At 55.6% G+C, this 27,785-nt stretch overlaps 1 protein-coding gene across 2 annotated transcripts in view; it reads right to left on the reverse strand.

Annotated features, from left to right (window-relative positions):
* Positions 1–6,484: 6,484 nt before the first annotated feature.
* Positions 6,485–27,785, reverse strand: part of KCND3 (potassium voltage-gated channel subfamily D member 3) — a 179,532-nt gene continuing 158,231 nt past the window's right edge. The window contains exons 3-8 of one of the 2 annotated variants that reach the window (XM_024570350.4): positions 16,576–16,738; positions 10,876–10,977; positions 10,440–10,529; positions 8,887–8,943; positions 7,526–7,773; positions 6,485–6,865 (exon numbers count right to left, since the gene is read on the reverse strand). In XM_024570350.4, the coding sequence (XP_024426118.1) occupies positions 6,664–6,865; positions 7,526–7,773; positions 8,887–8,943; positions 10,440–10,529; positions 10,876–10,977; positions 16,576–16,738 (862 nt within the window). In that variant the 3' untranslated portion in view covers positions 6,485–6,663. The remainder of the gene's footprint in view (positions 6,866–7,525; positions 7,774–8,886; positions 8,944–10,439; positions 10,530–10,875; positions 10,978–16,575; positions 16,739–27,785) is intronic. The other variant, XM_053915927.2, reaches the window with a different exon arrangement.

Consider the following 27,785-nt stretch of genomic DNA (forward strand, 5'->3'; position numbering starts at 1 on the left):
AGGTGTCGTCCTAGGTGCATGTCCCTGGCATCTGTTAGGGACCATAGAGAGGTTTTAGATGAACCCACTAGAGGACGCTTTGCGGTGTAGGGGGGAGAGTGCTTGTCCCGGCGCTGCCCACTTTTTTACGAATAGCGGTCACTTAGCCTCTCAGGGTCCCGAGTACAATGAGGGAGCTGGACTAGGGGACTTACTGGCCAGGGAAAAGGATCATTATTTCCTGAATATAGAGTCTTTCATAAATTCAGGAAACGTGTGTGGAGTGGGCTAAATGTCTGAATTGTAGAACACTGGGTGAGCACACCGACCACTGCTGGTCCAGTTGGGCTGAACCGAACTTACCGTGGAGAGAAATCTGGGAAACCTGCTGCTTTGGATAACTCTGGCTTGGAAATAGAATGTAAACTATGACTGGGGTTATTTAAAGCATTATTTTCTAAAGTAGTTTAAGTATTACAGTACAGTTTACTAACCTTTCAAAAACACATGGTTTAAAGGTACTTCAGCCCCCCAAGTACTAAAAAGGTACTGAAGAGGAATTCTAGTACTTGGGGTTCAACTTCTATGAGACAAGGGGGTAGTTTGAAGTTTTCAGGTTTTTTTCTCCCCCCTAAATGTGAATAAACCTGTTAATCTTAAAAAACAAAATGCTTTTGATAGTCACAGCTGACCTGGGAACTCTGTGACAAGAAGATCTCTTGTCTCGGCAGAGTATGTGTATTGTTTTGTGCCTCTGAACCAGCTCGCTCCCCAGGTGACGCCTCTGTGCGGCTTTGAAAAGGGCGCCTCTGGTTTCCTGTTACCTTTCTCCAGGTCGTTGGCGCTGTGGGTCTGTAGTGACACCTAGTGGGTGATAAGGGTAAGAGCATCCATGAGTGAAACGAACTCCACAGCCAACTTCTCCCGCCTCTGGGCATCAGGCATGTGCCCTAGTGCCCCGTTTCCACTACAGTTTTCTACGGGATCTGGTTGTTGTGGGGAATTGAAAGGATGCCCGTTGTCACCACGTGATGGGGACATGAAAATGCCTGTTGCCCTCACTGCCTGAATCAAAATCACTAAGGTTGCAGCCGATCTTCGAGATCCCTCATCCAGTTCCCCCACGTTTAAGAGGAAGCAGCAAAGGGAAGCTGGGAGAAAAGTGCCTGCCGAGCGGTCATGTCAGTAAGTGATGGAGCCTGAGCCTGTCACCTGTTCCCAAGCTCTCCGCCCTGCCCTCTGATTTAGTGCACGCGCCCTTCCGGTTTGAGACGTTGGCTTAGATGGGAGGAGTGCAGTGTACTCAGCACGCTCTCAGCAGAACCAGGTCTGACATAGGAAGGCAGGATTTCTTTCAGTAACAGGGGTGGGCCTCGATGCAGAGGTGCTGCCAAGCAACCAGACGCCTTCCTGTTGGTGAGCATCATGACGAAAGCACACAGGCAGGTAAGAATGGTCCTGGAGGCCGGAGGAGCGGCTGTGTGGAGGGAGGGCAGGGAGAGGGGGTTGGGCCAGATGCTTAAGCACCTACTGAGGTTCTGCGACTTTTTAAAAACTGTTCTTTAAATTACAGTTGACAGACAATATTATATTAGTTTCAGATGCTCTGACTTTTTTCTAGCAAGGTGGAAAGCCCCCCTTTGTTCAAGTGACCCTGATTTCTAGTGTATAGCAGAGAACTGGCATGGAAATAAACATCATCATCTCAGGGTTTGTGGCACATAGTTTAATCCAGATTGGATACATCCGGTACAGCGGTGGCACGTGACTCGATACTGTAAATGATACACGTTTTAACATACGCACTACAGTTGCAAAAGAAGACGACAGGAAACTCAAGAGTTTGTTTTTTTCCATAGAAAGTTTGCACGTTTATCTTCCTGCAGTTTTATACAGTAATCTTTGCCATTGTGATGTTGGTAAGCAAAGCCCATTTATTATACGAAAATAGAAAAGAACACACTTGATGTTTTTCACGATAACATTAATGGGGGGAGTGACCTCTAAGGAAAACGTTACATTGGAATGTCTGGTTATCAAAAATATACCATCCCTCCCACCTCCCAGGTTTGTAAAATAGTCTGTTGGTCCAAGGAGCCCCCCAGGACTTGGGCCAGCGCCCTACACTGGTCGGAGTGCCAGCGTCCAGTGCAGTTAAGTGACCCACCAAGACAGATGTCATTCCCACACTTGATGAGAGAAACAGAGAACACTCTGAAGAGGAAACGAGACTGGAAAGGAACCTCTTTAAAGCTGTTTCTTTGGCTGCTAACCACTTTCTCTCAGTTCTGGCGATGCTGTTTGGGCTCCGAGGGTCACGGCCGTAACAATGTTTTTCCTTCATCCAGTCATTTTAAAACTGCAAGTGATGAGGTCTCATAAGGAAATCAGAAAGGGAAAATAAAAGTCTTCCCGGTTCCCGTTTGTTGTGGTTACCATGCCAACTAGTTTAGAAGAGAAGCTACTATTGCCTTAGTGACCTAAGATCCCAGCATTGGGATCTTTCTGCCTTGTAGTTCTTGGTAACTGAAGCGAGGGTGTCTGGACCACCAGAATTCATTCATAACCTTGAGATCTAAGTTTAGCTCAATCACGATGATTACCTCAGGAGTTTAAAAAAGAAAAAAGGAAAGCATCTGGGTCCATGCGTCAGTGTGCACTTTCCCTGCCTGTATTCTGGTAAGTGACGTGATCCCACATGGCACGAATCACAGCTTAGGAACATAATAGAGGAAAAAAGCAAACACAATATAACCAGAGACATCAAAGTTAAGAACAATCTAACAATAGCCAGGGGGGAGTGGGGAGGGGACAGTGGGAAGAGGGGAGTACAGGAACTACTATAAAGGACACATGGACCAAATCAAGGGGGAGGGTGGAAGTGGCGGAGGGAGGTGGGTTCAGCTGGGGTGGGGTGGAGGGATGGGGAGAAAAGGCATACAACTGTAATTGAATAACAATGAAAATTAAAAAAAAATAAAGTGAAAAAAAGAATCACAGCTTAAAAACTGGGTCAAGTCCTCGGCATACCCGCGAGTGGACTTTTTGTTAATGTAGGTCAGCACGAACCGTCCACTTGAATTTCTGTTCCAATTCTTTCTCTTAACTTCACTTTCCTGCTTGCTGGTCTTACCCGCCTGTGGGGTTGTGGACTAATGTGTTCAACTGGCATTGAGAACGTCTGGCCTTTTGAACAGGATTGTATGCAGTTGTCCTGAGCTCAGCACTAGTTACGAAAAGAGGAGAGGAGAGGGGAGTCGTCCAGAGTTTGCTCCTGGGCGTTCTGACTCGGGCGGTTCTGAACGGACGGCTTCCCTACCCTCAGTCAGCGCCCTTGGCATCCAGGTATTAAAAACGGAAGCAAGTCTCAGAGTGACGTAACACGCTGTGGAAGAAGAACCCCAGGACATGCCATCTACGTCCTGGACTCTAGGTCTGCTCCTGAACTTGGAGAAGGCACTCGGCTTCTTCCTGCCTGCTTCCCCTCTGTCAGTCAAGGATGTGGTGTCTTGGCCCCCTACCACCAGAGTCTGTAGCGAGGACCACAAGGGCTACAGAAGGCGTGCTTTGAAATGGCGTCCAAGCCCTCTGCGCATTGAGAGGGCTGACTGCTCGCTTGCTCACCTATTGACCAGAGTCGGTAGTCGGGCTGGGTCTACGTGGGGAATGGTGGTCTCCAGGGGGTGGCTTGTGGTAGCACAGCCGGTGGTTTCCAAGGGCTGCGTCCAACAGGACTGACCTGCACCTAAGGCCAGGTGTCTAGTTACAGCGTGTGTTCTTTGACGGCTCTCTGAGGCATGGTTGCTCTGAGGGACACTGGGAAAAGCACTAGACTAACAGCCAAGGGACGTGTGTTCTGGTCCCAGCTCTGTCGCGAAATGACCTTGCCTGACCTTGAACAAGTCACTTCATTCCTCTGGGTCTCAGCTTTCTGTACTGTCAGCCAGTACAGAGGTTCTTCAGTCTGTAATTCCGACACTCTTAATTCCTTAGTTCCTGTTTCCATTCAACTGAATCTAGCCTAATCGTTCTTTTTTTTTTTTAACCCCTCTAATGCTGAGTGGGATTGAATGGTGCAGGTGGTTTTGGGGGCTTCTGTTACGTGGAAGTGGACGATAAACTATGGAAGCTCAAGGCCATTGCCCAGAAGACCGTGAGAGCGGGTTCTCCCGCCACTGGCCAGTGAGTGAGACGGCTAAACCGCACAGGCCCTTTTGCGTGCCTCCGCGTGCAGCACGCTGGCTGGCTGCTGGGTTGCGTTGGTGGACGAGCCACTTTCGTGGGCTGACCTTTTGCACTAGAGGTGAGCTGGGGGGTGGAGGTGCAGGGGAGAGTCTAGAGGGCTTTTTAGGAGCTGGCATAAAGTGGGGTTCGGAAATGGAGCCGGAGGAACACAAAACATTGAGTTCATTAGGGTCAAAAAGTGGAAAATTCCCTGGGCTGTGATTACCAAAATTTGCTCGTTAACTTTTGTGGGGTCACTGTGTGCTCCCCTGGTGCACAGTCGGACCCGTCATTCTGCAGTGGGTCAGTTGTCACCCCGTGTCGGCCACTTGTGTGTGGCAGCAGATGTGTCCCTGCCCACCTCTACCCCTTACCCCACTTGGTCCCGAGGCTGTGAACTTAGACATTCCTCACTTGGTTCCATTACCCGTTCCTTCACAGAAAAATTCCTTTTCTGGGCCTTTGCCCCCTAGACAGGGCCCAGCCCAGTCTCTGCCTCCCCCGACACGCATGAGCAAATGGGTGTAAGTGCTTGTTCTTGGGCGTGTGTAGGTTGTGTGGCCCACGCATGTTCCTCTGTGGCTGTTAAGCTTTTCCACCCACTTGCACCCTAAGTTTGGAGGGCTGGCACTCCCCCATTCCTGTGGCGGGGAACTCCTTGAGGCCAGACCCAGAGAGGGCCCCGTGCAAGCCCAGTGAGGACAGCAAAGGAGATACGGGGGCAGATGCCCCACCTCCGTGCTCTGCACACCCTCCAGTTAGGTGCCCCCTCATAACCTCTGGGCTTGCCTCTCACCTGGGGTCACAGGGCAGCCCTCCAAAGGGGTGCTCGGCTTCCTGGCTGGCGCCCTCCTCTGGACGGCAGCCGGCAGAGCATTCCTGGCCCACAGTTACAGGTCTGCCCACCACTGGGGAGAGTGCTACAGAGCAGTGGGGACTGGGGCGTGGGGAGGGGCTTGTCACTCACCCCGAGGACCCCCTGCTCCCCTTTCAGCAGTGAAAGCGGAGAGGATTCCAGAAAGGCTGTTCCGGCCCCACTGGGATGCAAGAAACAGAAACATCGTCCAGGTCCCCAGAAATAATATTCACTCGCTCGCTTGCACGGGGGTCATCAGGCTTCTCCCCCACTTCAGTTGCCCTCGGGGACGTCAGGCCTGAAGACATCAGGCCTCGAGACACCTTCAGACCAGGCGCGACCTATCCAGCATCTCTTGCTCGCACCTTCCGTGCTGCCTTCCTGAGGCTCACAGGCCTGTGCGCAGAGTTGCGCAGCGTGCGGTGAGGCGGTGGCACAGGCCCCGGGCCATGGCCCTCTGCAGGACCTTGCTGACGGGGCTCTGGTGGGGCTCGATGGTGGGAGCCACGGGGCCCGTGGCAGCGGTGAGCCCCGGGGTCTTCCGTCCTCCCCACTGGCCCACACCCAGCGTGGGCTAGTTCCTTTTTTGAGATCCCAGTGTGACACATCCAGTCATTCCCTTTCTAAGCTACACGGGAACCCTGCGAACACCCGGCGGCTCCCACCCCAGGGAAGCACTGAGTTGTCTACGGGGTCCTCCCTCGTCCCTGATCCCTCCCGCTTGGCCTCACTCCTTTCTCTTCCACAGCTGCCTGCGCACCGGCGGGACCTGAGTGGAGGGGGCCTGGCTGGTACACCTCAGGGTCACGGGTCTGTGTGGAGACAGATGGTGGGACAGCTGACAAACAGCCAGGGGCCAAAGCAGAGAGGGACAGAGACGGGACAGGGACAGACCATGGGGACACGTTGCCGTGCGGTCACTTGGCAGCTCTGTGCAGGTCAGCTGGGCAGTGGGGGCCCAGGCTCAGATGACCTCGCCCCCCCCGGGGGAATGGAGAGAGAATTCAGCAAAAACTGACTTCTTAGCCTAAAAGCTTTTGCTATAAAAGGAGAAAAAGAAAAAGTCAACCCTCACAAAACGCGTTGTTTTGGTTCAAAGGTACTGGGTCCATGGAGAGAAATGTCTCACAAAAATCCATCGGTGTTTTTGTTTCCACCTTTTCCCGTGAATAAATATTATCCATTAAGAGCCTTGAAAAGGTGCTTAAATACACAGTGTTATATTGTCTTCCTGTTTTGCATCTGACAACTCCGCGGCCTCTGGGCTGCTCTTGGTCTCGCATTTTCCTCACGGGGGTCTCCAGAAATAAGAGGTACTGGGTCTGGGCTCCCCCTCCAGGCCCTGCGCTGGCACGCAGCAGCCTCCGCCCCAAGGTCCCATCCCCTGCCCCCCCCACCCCCTTCCTCCGGCCCCCAGGAGCGGGCTTCCCAGGGCTGTGTGCACCACAGTGACCTCGGGGCTCCTCTGCTGCCTCTTGCTCCTCCCAGGCACAAATTTCAGTGCTAAGGGTGGGGAGAGGGGACGGAGTGGTCCCAGTGGCCACCCACCAACACGCCAGCCTTCTTCACCCCCACTACCCACTCTGGCCCTCTGCGCAGCGGTTTCACAAGGCGGAGACCTTGACCACGTTGCTGGCTATGGAAGGAATGTTCGTGTTGGGGCCCGGGCTGGCGGGAGGCGGCCGGCTTTCTCCCTCGGGGGTGAGCGCTGGGGGCGTGGGGATGCTGATGATGGCTGTGGTGATCTGGGACGTTCTGCAGTTTGGTCTCAGTCCATCGTCTGCTTTCAGATTAAGGCTGGAGCGACTGCGATAGAAAAGGAGGGAGTAGCGGGCGGTGCCTCTTGCTAGCACCCCAAGGCTTCCCTGACCCCCGACATTTGTAGCTCATGGTAACTAGAAGGAGCTTTCGGTGTCCTTCCTCCTCTGCTTTTGGTAATCCGTCTATAAGTATCCATCTTCACTGTTAGGCCCGAACTACCAACAACGGCCAAGCGTGGTATTGGGCATCAGAGTGTGTTTTCCCCTGCACTGGGTTGTTTGCCTGTCCTGTGTGGCATTGGACCTGTGCTTTCCCTGAATTCCTTGCAACTCACTGGAGGTGGGGAGTGGGAGGAGTGGCCTGAATATGAGCAGAGAAAGGAGGGAAAGTCCGTGATTCAAAATCAGCCTGGGATGAGCCATGTCTAACACAATTGTGGAAATTATTTCCTTGGTCCATTCTTTGCACTGGGATAGGTCATTTGTGGGTTTGGGGGGAGCTATTTTTTCTGGTATCCAACCACACATTGGGCCTATGCTGGCTATTGTATCCCCCAGTGTGTGAAGGGCCTTTGGGTTAACATGTAGGGACTGGAAGGAAGGTGGCAGAGGAAGTGGTGGGGCCCATGCACTGGATTAGGGGGACAGAGGACCCTCGGGGTTCTAAGCCTGAGATCATTCACTTCTGCGGCTGGAAGGCACCCACCTGGTGGTGAGGGAGGGCTGCTCGCTGCCCTGGATGTGGATCGTGCTGAGCTCCTGCATGCTGCGCAGGCGAGTGGCCGGCAGGTTGGAGTTGGGCAGGTGTGTGGTCTTCTTGCTACGCCTGGAACAGCAGGTGGTCGTGAGGCCCGGGTGGCTGGACAGCGAGGGGCTCCTTGTGGACGGGTAGTTCTGCATTGAGCTCTCCATGCAGTTCTGCTCGAACATCTGTTCATCTATGAACTCGTGGTTCTGTGGGAGGCAGAAGGAGGGGACGTAGTGAAGGATGCAGGGAGGAGGGGATGGGCCCCAGGCTCAGGACGGCTGCCTATCTGTTCTGGGCCTGGAGAGAAGGGCTCCCAGAGGCCGGGGGCACAGACAGGTGTTCGGGAGGGTGGTGTCCCACAGGCCTCCGATGATGAAGTAAAGAGTTCAGTGGGCAGCCCTGGCCATCAGGCTGGGAGGGGATGGGACTGGAGTTGTTAAATCATGGTGGGATCTACACGCCACCTGCAGCTTTGAGCTGAAGGGACACTGGGGACATGGAAGGATTTAGTGGCATCATCAGAGCTGGAAGCAAAGACAGGACCCCCGGGGTGGTAGGTAAGGAGTCACTGCTTGGGTGGTGGGTGTGCTAGGTTGTCTCTTCTGGATTGAACGGGGCACTGCCATAGGAATCCTGGGTGAGCATGAGACTGATGCTTTGAAAGGCACTGGATGGTTCACAGGCTTGGGAGAGCTTGCTCTCGGAGGCCAATGGGGGTCAAACTGTCAGGGTTATGATTTAATTGTTGGTTTTTGTTTCACTGATAATTGGATGTGGATGCCTGGAGGCACAGGGTTCCCTGAGTCAAGGGTAAGCGAGGGAAGGGAATACTAACAGCTTCCTGACTAGAGGCCATCAGGACAGGGTGGAGCCGAACCCGAGAGAAATAAAAACACGGCCGACTAAAATCCTGTGGCATTGCCTGTCGGGCCAAGGCTGCCAGAGCGCAGAGGAAGTCTGAAGGGAGGTAGCATGGGAACAGTCGGAGACCAGCCCCAAGGCCAATACCAGGCATCCCCATGGAGCTGGGGAGGTGGCCCAGAGGTGACCCTGGACACTCACAGGTACCAGCACTGGTGCCATGCTCCTCTGCCCCCTCCAAGCCCTTGGGACATTAAAGAGGAAGTCAGAAAGGCAACCGGGCAGGTCACAAAACACTGGCAGCCGAGCTGGTGCTGGGAGCGACTGCAGCGGGAGGAGAAGCCCCAGAAGAGTCAACAGCACATGCAGACAACCAGGCCAGGGGTGAACGAAGAGAATCCACAGACTCAGAAGAATCAGAGAGGAAGACAGCAATTGAATTTTTTAAAAAGTTATACCTTGATGGTGGACGTTCGTACAGACAACAGGGGATCATCCACAAGATAGGACAACCCCTACAGGACAACATGCCAACAGAAGATAAAAACACCATTGATTGTACATTCCAGCATTCCCAAGCTCAGTGTTGACATTCAGTCTTTCCATCCCAGCATTCCACCCTCGGAGCCCAGCATTGCAGCCCTGGCTCCCAGCATTCCCCCTCCTGTGTCCCAGCATTCCACCCTTGGCTCCAGCACGACCTGCTCACACCCAACATTCGCTCCTTCCCTCCCAACATTCTCCCTCTGGTACCCCAACATTCCTCCCCTGAAATCCAGCATTCCGTCTCCTCCATCACGACATCCCCTCCCTGCAGTCTGACATTCTCTCCCTCAAATTCAGCATGCCGCCCCGTCGAGGCCAGCATTCCATCCCTTGATCCCCAAATCTCATTTCTTCAGTGCCGACATTCCAGCCCTCAGACCCAATCATTTCACCCACCCCACCTGGCACATGCAGCTGGAGGGGTGGGGGGTCCACGCCTCCCCCTCTGGCAAGCGCTGAGTCTTGGAGAGAGATTCTGTGTGCTTTCGTGTGGTGCTGGGTGCTAAGGTGTGTTTGATGAGTCTGGACACGAGGGTGTTCAGGCTGCCCCCCGTTGTGGAAGTCCTCATTGGGCTCACCCGCCACCCACAGTGTCACCTAACATCTGTTCCCTGCATCGAGGCAGCTGGGATATGGGATATGGGATGTGAGAATTCTTAGTGCACTGAGCCTGGGCTGCAGGCTCTTTGGGGAGGGAGGTTCCAGAGAAGAACAGGAAAGGGTTTCACGCTGTCTACCCTGATGTCTCCGCCCTCCCTACCATTCCTGACATGTTTGGTCAAGGGTCCGGGCTGGCCCATTGCCCTTCCTTCCGATCTGTCGGTGAGGCATTGGCATCCGTCCACATTCCCACTAGGATGCCCTAAACCACGGCTTTATTTGGACAAAAAGCCTTTTGAGTATCTGAACTCCCTGGGACGGCTGGGTGACAAGAGGGAGCGGTGATAATCAAGTCCCTCTTTGGGGAAGGGGGTGCACATGCGCCACCTCCTTTACTCACTGTCTCCTGCTCTAAGAGGAATGTAGGGAGCAAAGGGACCCACAAATTGTGTCCGCTTAGCCCCAGGGACAGGACAAAAATCGACATTCGTCCCTGCTGTCCTGCAGCTATCGAGTATGATAAATTCAGCCCTAGTTTTGAAGAGCGGTGCCCCTCAGAACTGGACAACTGGTGGGCAGAGCCCTCAGCCGAGTAACCAAGACACGGGCGTGGGGCGGGGAGGGTGTGGAGAGCCTGGGGGAATGGCCTCCTCTCTGCCGCTGCGGGACACGGCTAGCCCTGCTCTGGTGACCCTGCCCCTCTCCTTGGGGTTGATGAGACCTCATCTCTACTTTTAGGGTCGGAAGGGGGCAGACTTCGACTCCTGAAGCTGGCTGAAGATGCCAGCGGGTTCTCTGTGAGTTGTGACCTCAGAAGAGGGCTGGAGCTGGGGAGGAGGGGCGGCAGGGTGGGTGGGGGACTCACAGTGGTTTTCTCCAGGCAGTGCAGCAGGTGGTGGTGCTGGCTCTCGATGAGCGAGGTGGTCTTGCCCACGTGCTCCTCCTCTGGGGTGCCCTAGGGAGACGGGAAGAGAGACCGAGGATAGAGCTGGGGACCCTTGCTCTCTCCAGCCCCTTCACTCCCCACAGATGGTGGGAGGGTACTGGAAAGGTCTGGCTAAACCAGGATTTTGGGCCACCATATAACATGCTCGCCTTGGGGCTGCAAGTTCTTGGTCTGAAGCTGGTCTGGGGGCGGTGGTGACAGTCCCATGGGAGAGGTGTGTGGGGGCTGCAACCTGGGGAAGGTGTGGACACCTGTTCAAAGTGGGGCTTTGTGGGGGGGGTTCTGATGCCCCCGGAAGAGAGAACAAGTCTATTGTCACCTCCACCTCCCCGGCCCCGGTCCGCTGGGCACCTACCATCAGCTCCAGAGCCTCGTTGAGGAGCCCGTTGCGCTTGCTGTGCAGGTAGGCGTTGGAGCTGCCTGTTTTGGCCACACGGATCCTGGCGAGGCGGGCCTTCTGTGATTGGCAGAGATAATCGGAGTGTGAGGTCCAAGGACAGCGACCCTGGCCAGGCTGTCCTGGTGAGGCTGGGTTCCCGGGTGATTACGGATGCAGGGGGGCTGCTTCTCCCCAGCCTCACGGGTCTTTGTTCTTAGGCCCTGGGACTGGGTCTGAGACACTGTCCCCTCTTGGTGCAGCTCGGTCATGATCAGAGCTCCCAGGGGTCTCACTCACCCTCCAGCCGGGTGTCATCTTCGGCTGGAGCAACACTCATCCAAGTCCCCCTTCCTCCCGACAGTTCCTGAGCAGTGTCAACTCAGCACCCCACTGGGTACTGCTCATCTCTAATCATCTCTAACTGGGCTGAGAGCTCTTTCAAGGAGTGTATGTCACAGCCCTTCCGCGATGCTGCCCCCGGGGTCCAGTGCCCTCCCCTGCAGGCGGCAGGGGCCCAAGCATCCGGAACTTATGAGAAAAGCAGAAGGCGTGCACACGGGCCCCGCATCCCTTCTCAAGTCCTCCCCCGCACTGTGCTTCCGCCTTAGCACTCGTTTCGAAGGTGGTCTGCTGTTTACACACTTAGGTTGCCCCTGTCTCTCCCCTGCCCCTGCCAGAATGTACGCTCGTGAGGGCAGGAGGTTTTGTTTTGTTCACTGATGTCTCCCCAGCGCCTAGTTGTTTTTAAATAAATAAATGCATTTACACTCGTATGTCTGTTTCCGGGAGTGGGCACGTGCGCGGATGTGTCAATATGTGCATTTTTCTTGTGCAAGCCGGTGGGGATGAGTGTGGGAGCATGTGTGTGTGACAGGGGGGCTGGAACACCTTTCCACACAGCATTCTGGCTGTAGCTGGGACGAGGGAACATCTCTCAGCTCTGCCCCGGGAAGCCGGCAGCAGACCTCTGGCAGGAGGACGGAAGACCAGAAGGAGGGGCGTCCACCAAAAGCCGATGTCCTCTGTCCGCAGAGGCAGTGGGAGGGGCTGGGCAGTGCTCTCCTCCGTCCTGCTGGTCCCCACCAGGGTCCTGTCTGCAGCAGAGCTGCAGAGTGAGGCCAAAGAGGATGAGCCTTTGGGAGGAGGGGAAGGGACCTCTCCTAGTGGGGCTCCTGCTGGTGTGGGACCAACGTGGCTGGAAGCCGGCGCTCTCGTGGCCCCGGCCCCGGGCCCCTGCCACTGGGAGCAGAGTTGCCCACAGGGCCCCACAAACATCCTGGGTCCATCGCTCCGTCCGCTGCTCAGCCTCCTCCTGCCTCTGGGAACGTGCACAAGGACTTCAGCAAGGCCTCCGAGCAGGAGAGGGGTCCTTGGAAAACGGTGGCCATTTCCACTTCTTGTCACCCTGGCCCCAATACGAGAAAGTGTCCCCCTCCAGCTGTCCAGCTGGGCTGGTGCGTCTGCTGAAAGGAAGCCAGGGACTCAGATCCAGGCTGTCAACAGAAGCACAGAGGACAATTTCTCCTTGTTTCCTGGGAGGTTGCTCTGTGGCCAACATGTCTCTGCAGGGACAATTCAACTCTCTTCCCTGCCTTCTAAATATGGGGGAGAGGCCAGGCCTTGAACTTGGAAGATCTGCCTGTCATTTCTGAGGAAGAACGCTCCCGTAGATGGAGAGGAGGAAAGGATGGCAAATAAGCCCTATTATTCTCTTCTCTCTGAGCGAGTAACAATCATTCAAGTCCAGGAGAATTCTCCGCCCTGGGGGTCAGGCGCCAGCCCCCACCCCTCAGCTGGCTGCCTACATGGAAGCCAGTGCCTGATCGTGGGGGATGCGGCTGCTATTGCTTGGGGCGAGGACTGGGGGTTGAGAGGTGCGCAGGCAATCCAATTGCGCCACGCTCATTACGGCCTTCTGTAACTTGATTGCTCCACGTAGAGCCCGACCTTCTCGGGTTTGGGGTCTGTCTTCATTACTTTCTAGAGATGAAAGATTCTCCTGTTCTCCTTTGTGGCACTTCTTTTAATCTTATCTTACCCTGGGCTCTATTAAAGCAACAGATTGTCATATCAAATGTACTGTATCGTTGAATCATTTCCCACGCAGGATCGAGGTTCGCCACATGTTTACAGAACCAAACCCAGTACTTGGAATGCGGCGAGGCTCCCTGGCCTGGCTTTGAGCTTCCCACAGCCGGCGCCTGCGGCTCCCGTGTGTGTTCCTGTCCCGCGCGAAGCCCAGAGCTTTGCCCTGAGCAGGTGTTCGGGCTGGGCGTGCGGTGGCCCGGGAAGGAAGAGGCCACACGGGGTGTCAGAAATGCGTGTTAATAAAGCCATTGCAACAGGCTCCATCGCCGCGTGGGCTGATCAGCTTCACACTCCGCCACGGCCGTGAGCACAACAGGAGAGTTAAGGTGAATTTGTGATCACCTGGAATCTTTTAAAGACAGGAAACGGAGGGCGTGTGGGGAAGGGCGGCCCGGGACTAGGCGGGGAACTAGCAAGCCTGCAGCTCAGGTCGGGCACTGCCGCGTCCGTAACAGCCCCTCCTCCCCGGAATTTCAGGGGCTGGCGCCTCGTTTGTGCACTCGATGCGCCAAGCCCAGGGAGCCGCGTTTTCCCAGGAGTGGAGACACCAGCGGCGGAGGAGGGGTCTGGACGCAGGATGCTGCCGCTCTGGGTGCAGTTCCAGGGACAGTCTCTGCTTGGGCACCTGGTGGTCCCCTAGAAGCTGGTCCCCAACAAGCCCTTCCTAGCTGTCGGGCTGTGGGCGCCCTCTGGCCGTGGCCGTCCTGCCCTGGGGGAGGCCGAGGGAGAACAGGGAATTCTCACCCTCAGGCCTTAATCCCAGGGCAGTGGAAACCGGGGTTCACGTGGGAACCTGTACGTGAGTGCTCACGGGGGCTTCCCGCTCATGGCAGCCGCAGAGGGTCGACTATGCAAACACACTGGGAAGGGTGTCCAGGAATCACGCAGAACGAAGAAAGCTCCGAAGGTTGCCGCCTTTGCGAGTCCATTCGTGTGACATTTTTGAGATGAAAACACTTTATAAATGGAGGGCACGGGAAGGGCTGTCAGAGAGAGGTTAGGGACAGGGAGGTGGTCGGGTGGGAGGCTGTGCTTATGAAGGGGGGTGTTTGCAGGAACCCGCAGAGGTGCTGGCGTTGTAGAAAACTTCACACGCACACGTGCAGCTAAACTGGCTGACTGTATCAGCCCACGCCCTGGTTGTGACCATCTAAAACAAAAGGGAGAGGGGACCAAGTCCCTCACTCCAGATGCTCCCTGCGCCCGGTCCACTGCTCGGCCTCTCATCCGATCTCCAAGGCACCGGGCTCAGAGAACGGCCTCTGAAGCACACAGTCCTGGAGCGACGTTAGTGATTATCCCAAGCACAGCAGCCGCGAGGGGGCGGGTTGAGGACTCAGAGCCTTCACCTCTGAGGCAAGTGGGATGAGCCCAGCGTTTGCCTCCTGAGTATGCGGTCTGGGCTGAGAACCAGCATCGGCTTCCCTGACCTCCACCCTGTGCCATTTCTCCACGCCCCACTGAGTGCCCTGGACACGCCTTCCTTGCCTCATGGTGACATTCTAGAAGCAGGCAGTATTCTTGCATTCTGTTCTTTCCCCTCTCATGGGAGCCCAGGGTGAAAGGTGAGAGAGACAGAGCTGAGCAACCTGGAGAAGAGACTGTTCAGGGAAGTGAAAACACGGTAAATGCTTAGTTTAACTTGGGGCGGGGGTGGGGGGGGGCAGGGAGAAGGGACCGAGGAGTCTTTAGCAGAGGGAGGAATGTGCCAAGCTGGCCCCCTCTGGGCTCTAATCATACAGGAGGAGCTCTGCCGAGTCCCATGGGGAGACGGCCGCTATGCCACACCACACGTGCATAAGATGTTCTGGGAAGCAGGTGGGGCTGTGGGTGTGGAGGGAAAGGGAGCTGCTGGGAATACTGCTTGGGTGGGGCTTGTCATGGGTGCAGCCTTGGTCCCCATGTGAGCTGAGCTGAGGATGCCTTTGAACTTCACCTGCTGGGCCAAATACCTGAGTGAGCCCTAGCCCTCGCCTGTGGTGGTGGGGGAGCTGCCACAGGCCTGGCCTTTAGGGCCTCAGGCTCCCAGATTTGGAAGGTCATCCCAGCGTCTCCGTCTCTCGCTCATGGGCACAATGAGTGTGGAGCTTGCTCACACTGGCCCCCTGGAGGGGACAGGGAAGAGATAAGACGTCTACTTCTGGGGTGGCTAGGAGGGGAAGGGGCGGGGGAGCCCTGACCTTGGGTGAGGAGGTAGGAAATGGGTGTTGGGAGGTGGAGGGGACAGCACAAGGCGGCTCAGGCCTGGCCACAGCGCAGACCCAGGTGCAGATGAGCCCAAATATATCTCAGCCTAGGCGGAGGAGGGGGGCCTCAAGGCAAGGAGGGGGTGGTTACTAGGTCACACGAGAGGGTGATGCTGGGATTTAGTGTGTAATTATGTGATTGTACTGCTACGTGTCCCGCTATGAGGCACTGGGACGTGTAAATGAGTACACACTCCAGAGCCAGCCCCTGTGCGTGTCGTGGCTTCAGCCCAGTGAGCACGCACAGACCCGTTCTGAAAGCCTGAGCTCCTCCAACCGGTGGGCGACCCGCCACGTGGGGGCCACCCTGGGAGAGGAAGGCCAGAGCAGGGGCCGCCTGCAGAGGACGCAGCCCAGCTGCGGTTGGGGGCCTGGTGCACAGGAGGGGCACAGCAAATGTTCGTGGGGTGAATTCACGAAAGAAAGAATCAAGTGAGGACACAGCAGCTCAGGCCTCCAGAAGGGACCCTCTCCACGCGGTCCCCCGCAGCCATTGTGCTGGAAGGTGTCCCCGGCAGGTGAGATGCTCTGCCAGGGTGAGAACGTCCCCTCAGCCTTCCCCTTTCCTCATAAAAGTCACGGCCGAGAACCTGCACCAGCCAGACGCCCTAACAATGCGGATGAACACCGCCGGCTGGTTTGTTCTGGATGGATGGGTTTGGGGGGGTGGTCAGGAAAGTCCCCCAAGCCCTCTGCCATTTCTGCCCACTCTGTGGGTGAAGGAGGGGGGTCACCCTGCCCTGCCTCTGTCAGCAGGACACACCGGACACCCCCAAACTTCTGCGGGCCCCATGGTTATGCTCCTGATCCTCAGGGGCAGCTCTGTGCCTTGACCCAAGATGCCCCGAGGCCCTAAAACCTGCTGTGCCATTTGCTTTGAGCTCAATGGCCTCTGAATGTTCTCCTTTCAGAGGATTCATTTTTCTTTTCAGCAAATTTATTTTTGTCACTGTGCTTTGTATAGGCTATTGTCGGGTATTGAAAAGCGATGATGTCCCTCAGGAAGCTCCTGGCTGGGAGAGGGAGGCGTCTGGGGCACTGCTGAGTGGTGGCGGCTGAGGCCTTGGAAGGGGAGCCAGGGGCCCAGGAAATCGCCCAGAATCTCCAAAGGGGAGGGGACCCACTGTTGGATAACAGGCTTTGCTGCCCTTTGCAGCTGCCGGGGCTGGGAGGCAGTCACTGGCGGGTAGGAAGGGACGCAAAACTACCTCTCACAGCCAGAGGCCGTCCGTGCCTTGGCTCTCCCAGGAACTCCAGGCTGGGCCACCCGCCTGTGACAGGTGCCAAGGCAAAGGACCAGGCCCCTCTGTGGTCTAGCACCCACCCCGGGTCGCAGGCTTACCTTCTGTGCCCGGCGTTTATCAGCTCTCTGATTCTGGTGGTAAATCCGGCTGAAGTTGGAGACGATCACGGGGACCGGCAGGGCAATGACCAGGACGCCACTCAGGGAGCAGATGGACCCGAAGATCTTCCCGGCGATCGTCTTGGGCACCATGTCTCCATACCTGAGGGAGAGGCAGAGGCAGGGGTAAGGGACAGGGGCCATTTGGGAGACAAGTCAGACTCCCCTGCCTTTCATTCACTCACTCACTCACTCACTCAGTCACTCAACAACTGTTTGGGGAGCCCAACATGCGTCAGGTACTGTGATAAGAACTGGGAAGGAACAGAACAGACAAGATCCTCTGTTCGTGGAGCCCACGTGCTACAAGGGGAAGACTTGTGGTTACTTCTGTGAGGGGAATAGGCATAGGCCCCATGCCAGGCAGGGGAGTGTGGTTAGGAAAGGCCTCTTGCAGAGCATTTCAGCTGGGATCTGAAGGTAAAGGATCCAGCTACGCAACAGCCTTGGGGAAGTGTGTGCAGGGCAGAGGGAACAGACAGTACAGAGGTTCTGAGGCAGGAGGAGCTTCGCCTTCTAGAAAAGGTTAAAGAGCCGACAGGGCTGACAGGAGGCGGTGGAGGCGGCAGGCAGGGGCCAGACCACGCGGCGTCCAGTGGGCCACAAGAAGGAGTGTGGATTTCACCACAAGCACAGGGGAGAGCCACAGGCGAGTTTTAGGCAGGAAAGCAACATGGTCTCATTTATGATGATAAAATAACCTATAATAAATCCACCTTCTACCGATGCGGATATTTATAATTTACAAAGCACTTCTACATATTGACCTCCACAACCCTGTCCCGATGTACAGCCACTGAGGCCGGAGGTGGCCGTGGACTGCCCTCATGCCGGGACAGCTGAGACTAAAACCCCACTCCTGCTGCTTTCGTCTCCTCCACAAACCACCCTGAGTGAGGGGAGCCGCAGGCGCCAAACACAGCCCCTCGAGCCGCAGCGCTGGCTCGTCTCAGAGCGCCGAGACAGTCTCTGACGCACTTCGCAGGCTGCAGCTGCCCCTGGGCCCCCCAGCCCGGGCAGGCCGGCCAGAGCCCGTCTCCTCCAATCCATACGACACTCTCCCGCGGTCAAGTGCTCAGCCTCTTCTTTACTGAGATAATTTAAAGGCCGTTTTAAGCAAAGAGCAGGTGCCAACTCCTTTGGCCAAAGCCAGAGACTCCATCTCCCCGTCTGTCTCCGTGCCCTCCAGGCGTCTGGAGCAGAAACAGCATCGGATGACCAGGAAGTGCTGTTGTTGAAACAGTGAGGCTCAAGGTCACTCGTCCTGGGGGGACCCCAGAGCCGGGGGCTCCATCCAGGGAAGGTGTGGAAGGGGGTGGGGTGAGCCAGGTGGGGAGTGTGAGGCCCTCACCTCCGGAACCCCGAGGGCTTTGGGGGCAATTCTGGAGGTGGGCCTCCATCTGGGGGTGAGCGGATGACCCCTTTTGAGCGTCTGACACCCTCTGAAGGCTCCTGTCCTGAGAGCTGTCCTCTTTCCCCTTGTCCTCGCTTGAGCTGTCTGAGTCACGCCACCGACATGGTCTGCGGTAGCTCCTCCTGGGAGCTCTGATGCTAGGTCTGCTTCTCTGCCACCGTGCTCAGGACTGGCCCCAGGGACGTGGTTGACAACTTGGCATCTGGAGTTACATGCCCAGGGTGAAGACACACCCAGCCCCAGAATCACCTGACTGTGTGACTTTGGGGGAACGTTACCCAGACTTCAGTTTCCTGGTCTACACAACGCAGACAGCAAGAGCGCCCTGGGTCCTAATCCTGTTGTGACGCCCCCAGCTGTGCCGTCATTTTAATGTCATTTTAACTAGGCATTCCGGTCACCACAGTCTCCGTTGCTGGGAGGCCCTAAGAACACAGCCGATTGCCCCAAGTCCCGAAACTCGTCATGAAGAAGAGAAGGGGGCTGCCCGCAGAGCTGAATCGCACCAGCTGGATTTCCAGACACTGTGACGGAAAGGCGGCCACTGGGCACGAGACCGTGGGTGAAAACAAAGCCGGCAGCAATGAGAAAGCGTCAGGAAGGCGCCATCCCAGGGCGGTCGAGGCTGGTGCCGAACGCTGAGGGCGACGGGAAGGCTGGCAGGAAGGACTAGGAGGAACGCTAGGCCTACTGCCGGGGCAGATGGTCTGCTGGCAGCCGATGATGGAGAGAACTGGAACAACTCAATTTCTGTGCACACTCGCCTTCTCCATGGGGAGCACGCGTCGGAGAGGCAGGGGCGAACGTGGGTGAAAAGGATCGGAGCTGGAGGGAGGGAATGGGAGCGCGGGCAAGTGCCCGGCTGTCCCCTGTGGGTTCAGATCACAGGGCGACCTGGATCCCACCCCCGAGATGGGGGCCGGGTGCAGACGTATTGGTGGTGCCTCTGTCCATGATCGCTGCCGCATCACGGGGCCGCAGAGACGCACCAAGAGACTAGAGGTAGAAAACTGTCGTGTTGGTGTGTGGAGAGGAGAGGAGAGGAGAGGCGGCCCCAGACGCCACAGGCCGTCGGGCCTGGCGTCCATCGGTCCTGCCGTCTAATTGCCGGGAGGATCTGAGCAGATTATTCAGCAGACAGCTGGTGCACACTTGGAAAATGCGCTGTGTTGGCGCACTAAGCACGTGTCTCTCCAAGTTAACCTCCTGCCTGGTTCCGGGAGGGTTAACCGGCTGGCGGATCAGGAGACTGCTACAGGCCTACTGCTTCGTGACTTCTGCAAGCTGTGATCTTGGCCCGGTCCTTTATGCCCTTGGCAGGCTGGAGGGAGGTGGCGGGACGGCCGTGTGGCTGGCAGGGGCTGGACAGCACCCTGTTTCCCCCCCCCCCACTGCCCCGTGTCCTCAAAGAGTGCCAATGGTGGGTCCTCCGCCAGCAAAGGAAGTTCAAGGTCTTCCTGTGAGAAGGGTCTCCTTAGCAAAAGAGTACCTGAAAGCGAGGATGGACCTGAAGTTCGGTCTCCAGCGGTGTGTTCCAGAAGCTTTCACAGCTCATGTAAAGCCAGAGGGTGGCAGCGGGGCTAATGGTTGAGCGAAGAGACTGCCATCCGGTTCGGGGTCCGGTCCTGGACCCATGTGACTTACTAAATAATTGAGTGACTTCGGCAAAGTTATTACTATTTTTTTAAACTTATTTTTATTGCATTTTCCCCATTACCATTTACCCCCCTTATATGTCTTCCACCTCCACCCCGCAATCACCCCACTGCTGTCCGTGTCCACGAGTCCTTTTTCTTTTTGGCTCAATCCCTCCACGCCTCGGCAAAGTTATTTAACTGAGCCTCTGCCAATATAAAATAGGCATTACAGACTTAACTTAGAGGGTTGTGATGATTTTGAGATAATTCAGGAGCAGCACTTGGTGCGTTGTCTGGGAAAATGTAAATTCTCCACAGCCAGCCAGTGTGGTGGGCCCCTCCCCCACCATTATGACGTCACTGGCCGGAGGGGCCGCCCTGTTCTTACAAAACTTCCCCTCTGCCCCTGCCCCCATTGGTCACAGGAAGTTCAAACTAGGTCAGTGAGTTCCTTTCCTGGATTCATTTTTAAAAAATATTTAACTTGCTGATCTTAGAGAGAGAAGCGGGGAGGGAGAGAGGAAGAGGAGGAGGAGGGAGAGAGAGAAGCATGGACTTCTTGTTCCACTTATTTACAAGTTCATTGGTTGATTTGTGAATGTGCCCTGACCAGGGACTGAACCCACAACATTGGGTCATCAGGATGATGCTCTAACCAACTGAGCTATCCAGCTGGGGCCTCCTGGCTTTGTTTTTTAACAGCTTTATTGAGACACAATTTACATACCATAACAGTTGCCCGTTTGAATCGTACAATTCAATGGTTTAGTGTATTTACAGAGTGGTGCTACCATCACTAGTCTAACTCTAGAACATTCTCGTCACCCCAGAAAGAAACCTTGCCCCCATTAGCTGTCAGTGGCTTCTCCACACCCCGGTCCGGGCACCCACTAATCCACTTCCCGTCTCCACGTCTCTACAACGTCACTACTGCAGTGGTTCCCACACGTGGAATGCTGGGGCGGGCGGCCGACTTCTCCCTCAGCACAGCGGGCTGGGGTGCAGGGCTTGCCCACCTGGGTGCGTGTCAGACTCCACCCCTTCCTACGGGTGAAGAGCACCCCATTGAGTGGGGCACTGCCTTTCGTTTTATCGTCAGCTGATGGACATTTGGGTGGTTAGCACTTTGGGGCTGCTGGAAATAAAATCTGTTGTAAAAATTTGTGAACAAGTTTTTGCGTGGACACACGTCTCTGTTTCTCTAGGAGTCATGTGGTAACTCTATGTTTGAGAGTGTGAGGGACTGGCTGACTGTTTTCGAAGGTGCCTGTCCCATTTTACAATCCCACTAGCAATAAATGAGGGTTCTGATGTCTCCATATATTTTTAAAAGATTTTATTTACTTATTTTAGACAGAGGGGAATGGAGGGAGAAAAAGAGGGAGAGAAACATCAATGTGTGGTTGCCTCTCAAGCGCCCCGTACTGGGGACCTGGCCTACAACCCAGGCATGTGCCCTGACTGGGAATCGAACTAGTGACTCTTTGGTTTGCAGGCTGGTGCTCAATCCACTGAGCCACACCAGCCAGGACCAACGTCTCCATATTTTCACCAACACTTGTTACTGTTTGCCTTTTGGCTGCAGCATCCTACTGGGTGTGAAGTGGTGTCTCACGGTGGTTTTGGTCTGTATTCCCCTTGTTGACTAATGATGTTGGGCACCTTTTCCCCTTCCTGGATTTTTACCCTGGAGACCAGATCCACCTCTTGCAACAGAGTCGAAGCTGTGAAAAGTAAAGCTGAGGGGCTGTTTGCAGCCACGCTGTCTGCCGTGGGGAAAGCCGGGTTGTCGGAAGGGAGGAAGGCTGCTGACGGTGGAGAGGAGAGATGGAAGGAGAGGTCTGCTGGAGTTCGAGTGCCTGTCCTAGTTCCTCCTGAGGACCAGCTTCACTCTTGCCTTCCCTGGGGCTTAGCTGGTCAGTCCTCCCTTTGACTCTGCGTCCCGACAGATTATTATTTTTGTTTCACCTCCTTCCCTCTGGACCCCATGAGGATAACGATGCTGCTGGTGGTGATGATGGTGATGACCAGTCCACTACTGATTATTTTTAAGCGAGCTCTTTACATTTCTAAATGCCAGAGCTACTGCAAATTGAGGTTGTTAGGAGTCAAAAGGATTTTAACAGGTTGTAATCGAGGGTGAAGCCAACCCGATTAATTTTAACAAAGACAAATGACAACACCAGCATTTTGATTCAAATAATGAAGACCTGCAGAGTCATGGCAGAGACCAGCTTAGACGCCGTCCACGATAAGCTGGGGGATTGAACTTCGACTCAGCCAACCAGGGTGAGGCGGCTGCCAGAACCCATGGCCACCTTCAGCTGGATGGTGGAGCACAGTTTCCAGGAAAGGAAGTGGGTGCTCACCCTCTGCTCCTTGAGGCAGACCCTTCTGGGCTGCTGTGGGGGGCTCTGGCCACTGTGTATTCTGTGGGGCTTTTAGGAACTGGTCCATGGCCAGAGAAGGGAGGCTGGGATGGTGAATTGTCTGGCAACACTCAGAGGAACGGGAATATTTGGTCCGAAGAAGAGGGGAGAGTGACGGAAGGACGGGGGGAACAATAGATGGGGCCCATGCTGGGAACTGCACGTGCATCATGGGGTCTCACACTGACCCGACCCGGTTGGGTGAACCCCCCGTAAGGGGAGGAGGTGAAGTCCCAGGAGGACAAAGATTGGCTCCAGATCCCTCAAGTAGGAAGAGGCAGAACTGCCTGGGTGAAAGCCCAGGAAGGTCTGTTTCTATCGCCCTGCTGAGTCCTTCCCATCCTGCTCCGCCAGGGTCGGAGCGCGGGAGCGGGGTGGGGAGGGCTCTCAGGAGTCAGCTGGGGCTCACCCCTCTTTCATCTCCCTGCCTCAGTGGCAGAAGCGTGGGGTGGCAGTTAAAATGTGGACTCTGAGCCCTAGCCAGGTGGCTCAGTTGGTTGGAGCACAGTCCCATATACCAAAAGGTTGCAGGTTCAATCCCAGCCAGGGCGCATACCCAGGTTGCGGGTTCGATGCCCAGTCAGGGAGTATACGGGAAGCCAGTGATCAATGTTTCTCTCCTTCTCCCCCTTCTTCTCTCTCTAAAATCAGTAAACATATTCTTGGCTGAGGACTAAAAAGAAAGTGTGGACAATGGGTGTCATGCCACGTGGAGCGAATCCTGGCCCTGCCACCTTATTAGCTGGGTGGCTTTGGGCACACTACATACCTTCTTTGTCCTCAGTCTCCTGGTTGGTAAAATGATGGTCCTCCCGTCACAGGGTGACTGTAAGGGACTCAGCGAGTTGCTGTTGGTGCAATGCTCACTTCTGGCACACAGCAAGAACTTCAGGTTGTAAGTATTAAATGAATCCTGGGCTTAACCCTGCACTGTTTCGAGACAGAGCTTCGTGAAAGCCTCTTAGCCAGATTCACCTTCCCACTTTTGTTCCCCTTTAATTTACAGAGAAGCATCTTCTTAAGATGCAAATCCAAGCGCACCCCCCCCCACCCCTTGCTCAAGGCAGTCCGGCTCACGCTGGCGGGCTAGGTGAGCAAGGGAACAGAACCTGCTCTGCCGTGTGGCTGCAAAGACACAGCCCGTTACACAGTGAACGCTCGCGACCCAGCAGCTAACTGTGAGGGTCAGGGCCGCGACAGGCAGTGGGTCCCCGGGGTCCCTGCTGGACACGCCTCCTGGCATCTCTGACCTATTTTTTCCTGTTAAACTTTGCAGAAAGAGGGGGAGGAGGAAAGGAAAAACAAGAAAGTTCCTGGCCTCAAAAAAATTATTTTGAAGCTGTATCCTTATTTTAGTTTTTGTCTTCCCCCTCTTGTGCAAGTCAGGACTCTATTCTTCCTTTTCCTGGCTCAGTGCCTGGAGGAAAGCAAGGGACAAGAAGGCCCCCCCTGGAGCTGACATCCCAGGTATAGGGGAGGTCCGGTGCTCACCCCAGACAGTGGGCTCACACCCAGGCTTGACCTGGGGCCATGTGGAGGCAGCTGCCTGTCCCTGACCAGGTGGGGCTCGGGGCCGCGGGCCTTCGATACCCACCTCTCTCCCCCAGCACCCTCGGCCATCCTCAGTGATGTCTGGGCTGTGGCTAGAGCCGGCAAGCTTACCCTCCTAATATGGAAGACTAATTAATTTGTATTAGGGCTTAGGGATAATTAAACTTTTTATCTGAACTTAAGCTGTACAAACCACCCGCCTTGTACAATTAATTGCTGCCTTCACTTCCTCCTCCAGGTGCCGAGAGATAAGTGGATGCCAAGCTCCCCATCTGATTCTGCCACTCCTGCAGGGGCAGGGCTGCCTGTCTGGCAGGGTCCCATCTGTCCTGGAGGCCACGGCATGGCACCCTGGGTCCAGCTGCTTCGAGCTCAGCCAAGGACACGTCCCCCAGCCTTGACAGACACGCTCTTCTAGAAACTGGGCTTTCTTTGACCTGACAGGTGAGGCTCAGTGACTTGGGTATTGTCCTGCAAACTGAAAGGTCACCAGTTCGATTCCCAGTCAGGGCACGTGCCTGGGTTCTACGCCAGGTCCCCGTTTGGGGGCCCACGAGAGGCAAGCAATTGATGTTTCTCTCACACATTGATGTTTCTCTCCTTCCTTTCTCCCTCCCTTCCTTGCTCTCTAAAAATAAATAAATAAAATCTTAAAAAAAAAAAATAAAAGAAACCGGGCCTTCCCCAGTCCCTTCTCCCAGATCTCAGCCCCCAGGAGACTTGTCCCTGGGGATGAGTGGTGGCTGACAAGGAAGAGCTGCAAGGAGCAGCTCCCACATCTGGTCGGACCCCGCGCTCCCTCAGAGACCTGGTCCCGCAGGCCCGCGCCGTCTGCTCCTCCTTCTCCATATGTTCTTGCGGCAGCCCTTCTCCTGGGGCTGCTTCGTGGCCTCCTGCTTCCCCGGGCCAGCGAGCATTTCTCAGCGAGCGGTGGGCCGCATCAACAATAAAGGGAGTGTGAGCCAGGGTCAGCCTTTGCTTCCTGCCAGCGTGGGCTCGAGCTGTGAGCTGCGAGCTACAGAAGGGAGGGCTGGGTCCTGGAGAAAGTGGGCAGGCCCCGAAGTCTGCAGAGCAGAGGTGGGGGCGTGACCAGGGTCAGACCCACTCCCGAAGGTCAAAGTCGTGAAGGGGATAGGGAGTTAAGGTGGGATGGAGGGGTGACCAGACAAATTCTCAGGGACAGTGTTCGTGGGTGGTGCAGACCATGTGTAAAGGCCTGACCCCGACCCCGCAGGCACCCTGGTTCTCCTGGGCCCCAGCTGGGGTGGCCATGGAGACGGTGAGAAGCGGTAAGAGGCAGAGAGCAAGGGCTGAGAGGAGTCAGTCCTTGGCCGGGGCAGACTGCAGCGCTAAGTGACCACTGGGCCCTGTGCACAGCCACCAGGGGTCCCCACTCACCGCAGCAGGCTGCCCGCCACTGGCCACAGGGCAGGTCCGGTCTGTAGCAGCTGTCCTTTTCGGGCCTGACCAGCCCTTCTCCCCTCTCCCTCAACTGTCCAGCACCCCCTCCCCTGGTGCTCTCTCCCCCCCACCCCCCAAGGACCAGCAGATGGCCTCCCTCTTCCGTGAAGCTTTGTCTGAACTGCACTGGAGTATCCTTGTTTCAGAGTCTCGGGCTCTGCCAGGGTCTTGAAGGGGCTCTCTGGGCGACCAGCGCAGCCCCCACGGGACATGGGAGGCCTATTCTCAGTGGCCTTGCAGCTTCTGCTCCCCCCTGGACCCCCTCACAGGCCTCGGAGCTGGGCAGACCTGCGCTGAAGCCCTGGCTTTGCCTCCTCAGCGGAGAGCCTCGGGCATCACCAGTGGCGGTCTCAGTGTGCCCTTCTGGAAAACGGCACCACAGTGACCTGCCTGGCAGGGACGACACGAACATCACGTCTGAAAGCTCTTTGCAAACGGCAAGAGTGGCTTAGTTATCACTAGTGTAACAAATGTGAAACACTTTACTACATGTGTGTGGACTATAGTTACATACACATATATAAGTAGCTACAGTTACATAGAGCACCTGTTACAATTCTGTAACTATAGGTAAGTAGCTATACCTGAGATCTGAGTTACTCTTCTGCCTGAAACACCCCGGGTCGCCGGCAGGCTCCTCACGTCATCAGTTTACCTGTGACGGATTATCAGCCTGCTTCTCTCTAGCTGTGCAGCTTTGGGCCGGTGACTTAGCTCTCTCGCTCTCCTCGGTGGTAAAACCAGGAGTCACGTCTCTGGACAGGGGACGGTCACTGTGCCTCCTGCACCCCATAGCACAGCACGTGCCATTGCTGGGTCAGGGTCTTGCTGGCCCCTAGACAGGAAGCTCCATGAGAGCAGGCCTGGCACAGTGCCAGGTGCGTAGTAGGGCCTCATAGAACTAACGCCATCGTCTGGAAGATGGGGGTCTAGTCTCAGCACTTCTGCCATTTGGGACAAGTGAGGACACCTTTGGGGGGTGGACCAAATTCAGTCATTTCTAAGGCAGTGCGCTTGCAGCACAACTTAATTCCTGGGTCCCTAAGACACTTAACTGTCACCTCTGACCTTATTTCAAATCCTGCTCCAGGGGCTGGGGCCAATTTAATATTTTTGCTGAGCTGTGGAAAACCCAGAAGAATCCTTCGGCCTCTCACCGGCCCCGAGCTCAGCACTTCTGGGTTTGGTCTGATTCAGCTCAGGTGTTCTCTGAGCCTTGCTCACTCCCCAAAAGTGTGTTGTTTTGTTTGTTTGTTTTGTTTTTTGCTTTGGAAGGTGGACGTGAGCTATGGGCTGGACTCCACATTGTCCAACACCCTTGAGGTTGGCTGGGGGGATGGCGGCCCAGCCTCTTTGGCCTCTACCTTTGGTCTCTGGGTCTCTGGGCCTTTGCTGGTCTCTCTCTCTCTCACACTCTCCACTTCTGGGAGCGATGCCTCGGGGGTGTGGCCCCTGAGGGGACAGTGCTCTCCCGCAGCCTGTACCGGTGGGCTTGCTCTCTGCCCCCACACGCCAGCTCCGTGTGACCGCGTATGCTGGTGATAGCAGGGGCTCGGCCTGCCCGGGTCACTTCTGCGCCTTCGGTGCCAAGCACGGCGCCGGCTGGTACTGGGGTTCGTTCCATATTTTAGGAAGAGATGGATTGTTACCTGATTCTCTCTTAGCCTCTCTTGGGCCCTCGGGGCCAGGCTGTTCCAGCCTCGCCTGGGCTGAGGTTTGCTAGGATCAGTTAGGGTAGTTCTGGGGAGACCAGAGGGGGTCCTCGGGGCTGCCGGGGGGATGTGTGTGTAGCAGCATCCCTATGTACACCAACCCCCAGAGGGACCCGTCACCGCCTCGTCACCCCTTCAGAGAAACATGTACCATCGCATACACACGCTCAGACCAGGTCAGAGCTGGAAGAAACCTTAACATTCGCCATTCTGTGCGCACGCAAGTATTTATGGGTAAAACCACACACATCTGGATTTGCCTTCAAACACTCCAGGAAAAAAGGCGGAGTGAGGAGAAATGAGATACAACCGGGCAGGTGGTGTCATCCGCCACTCTCCACTTTTGTATGTGCTTGAAATTTTCCATAATCAAAAGTTTTTAGTTTTCTTCTGGTCAAGATGGCGGTGTAGGCAGACATGGCTCACCTCTTCACACGACCACATCAAATTACAACTAAAATATAGAACCACCATCACTCAGAACTGTCGGAAATCAAGCTGGATGGAAGTCTGACAACTATGGAATTAAAGAAACCACATCCATCGTGACTGGTAGGAGGGGCGCAGATGCGGCATGAGGTGGTCCCACATCTGTGTGTGGATAAAAATTTGGGAGGGACATCTTAGGAGCCAGGAGTCCCAGCCCCACACCAGGCCCCCGGCCCAGGATCCAGGGCCAGGAAGATAAGTCCCCACCACTTCTGGCTGCAAAACCCAGCAGGGATTCAGTTGGTGGAAGAAACTGCTGGAGCCCCCAGCAGTTCCTCTTAAAGAACCCACACAGGGACTCATCTGCTCAGACTCACTCCCTCTGAGCTCCAGCACTGGACCGGGGTGGCAGCTTGAAAGGCACCAGTGGTAGCAGGAAGAGACTCAACTGTCTGGCATCAGGGCGAGCAGAAGCCATTGTCCCTTTTCTAAACCCTCCCCTTAGAGAGCTGGCAAG

The sequence above is a fragment of the Desmodus rotundus genome, chromosome 12, assembly GCF_022682495.2.
Source record: "Desmodus rotundus isolate HL8 chromosome 12, HLdesRot8A.1, whole genome shotgun sequence".
Taxonomy (NCBI): Eukaryota; Metazoa; Chordata; class Mammalia; order Chiroptera; family Phyllostomidae; genus Desmodus; species Desmodus rotundus.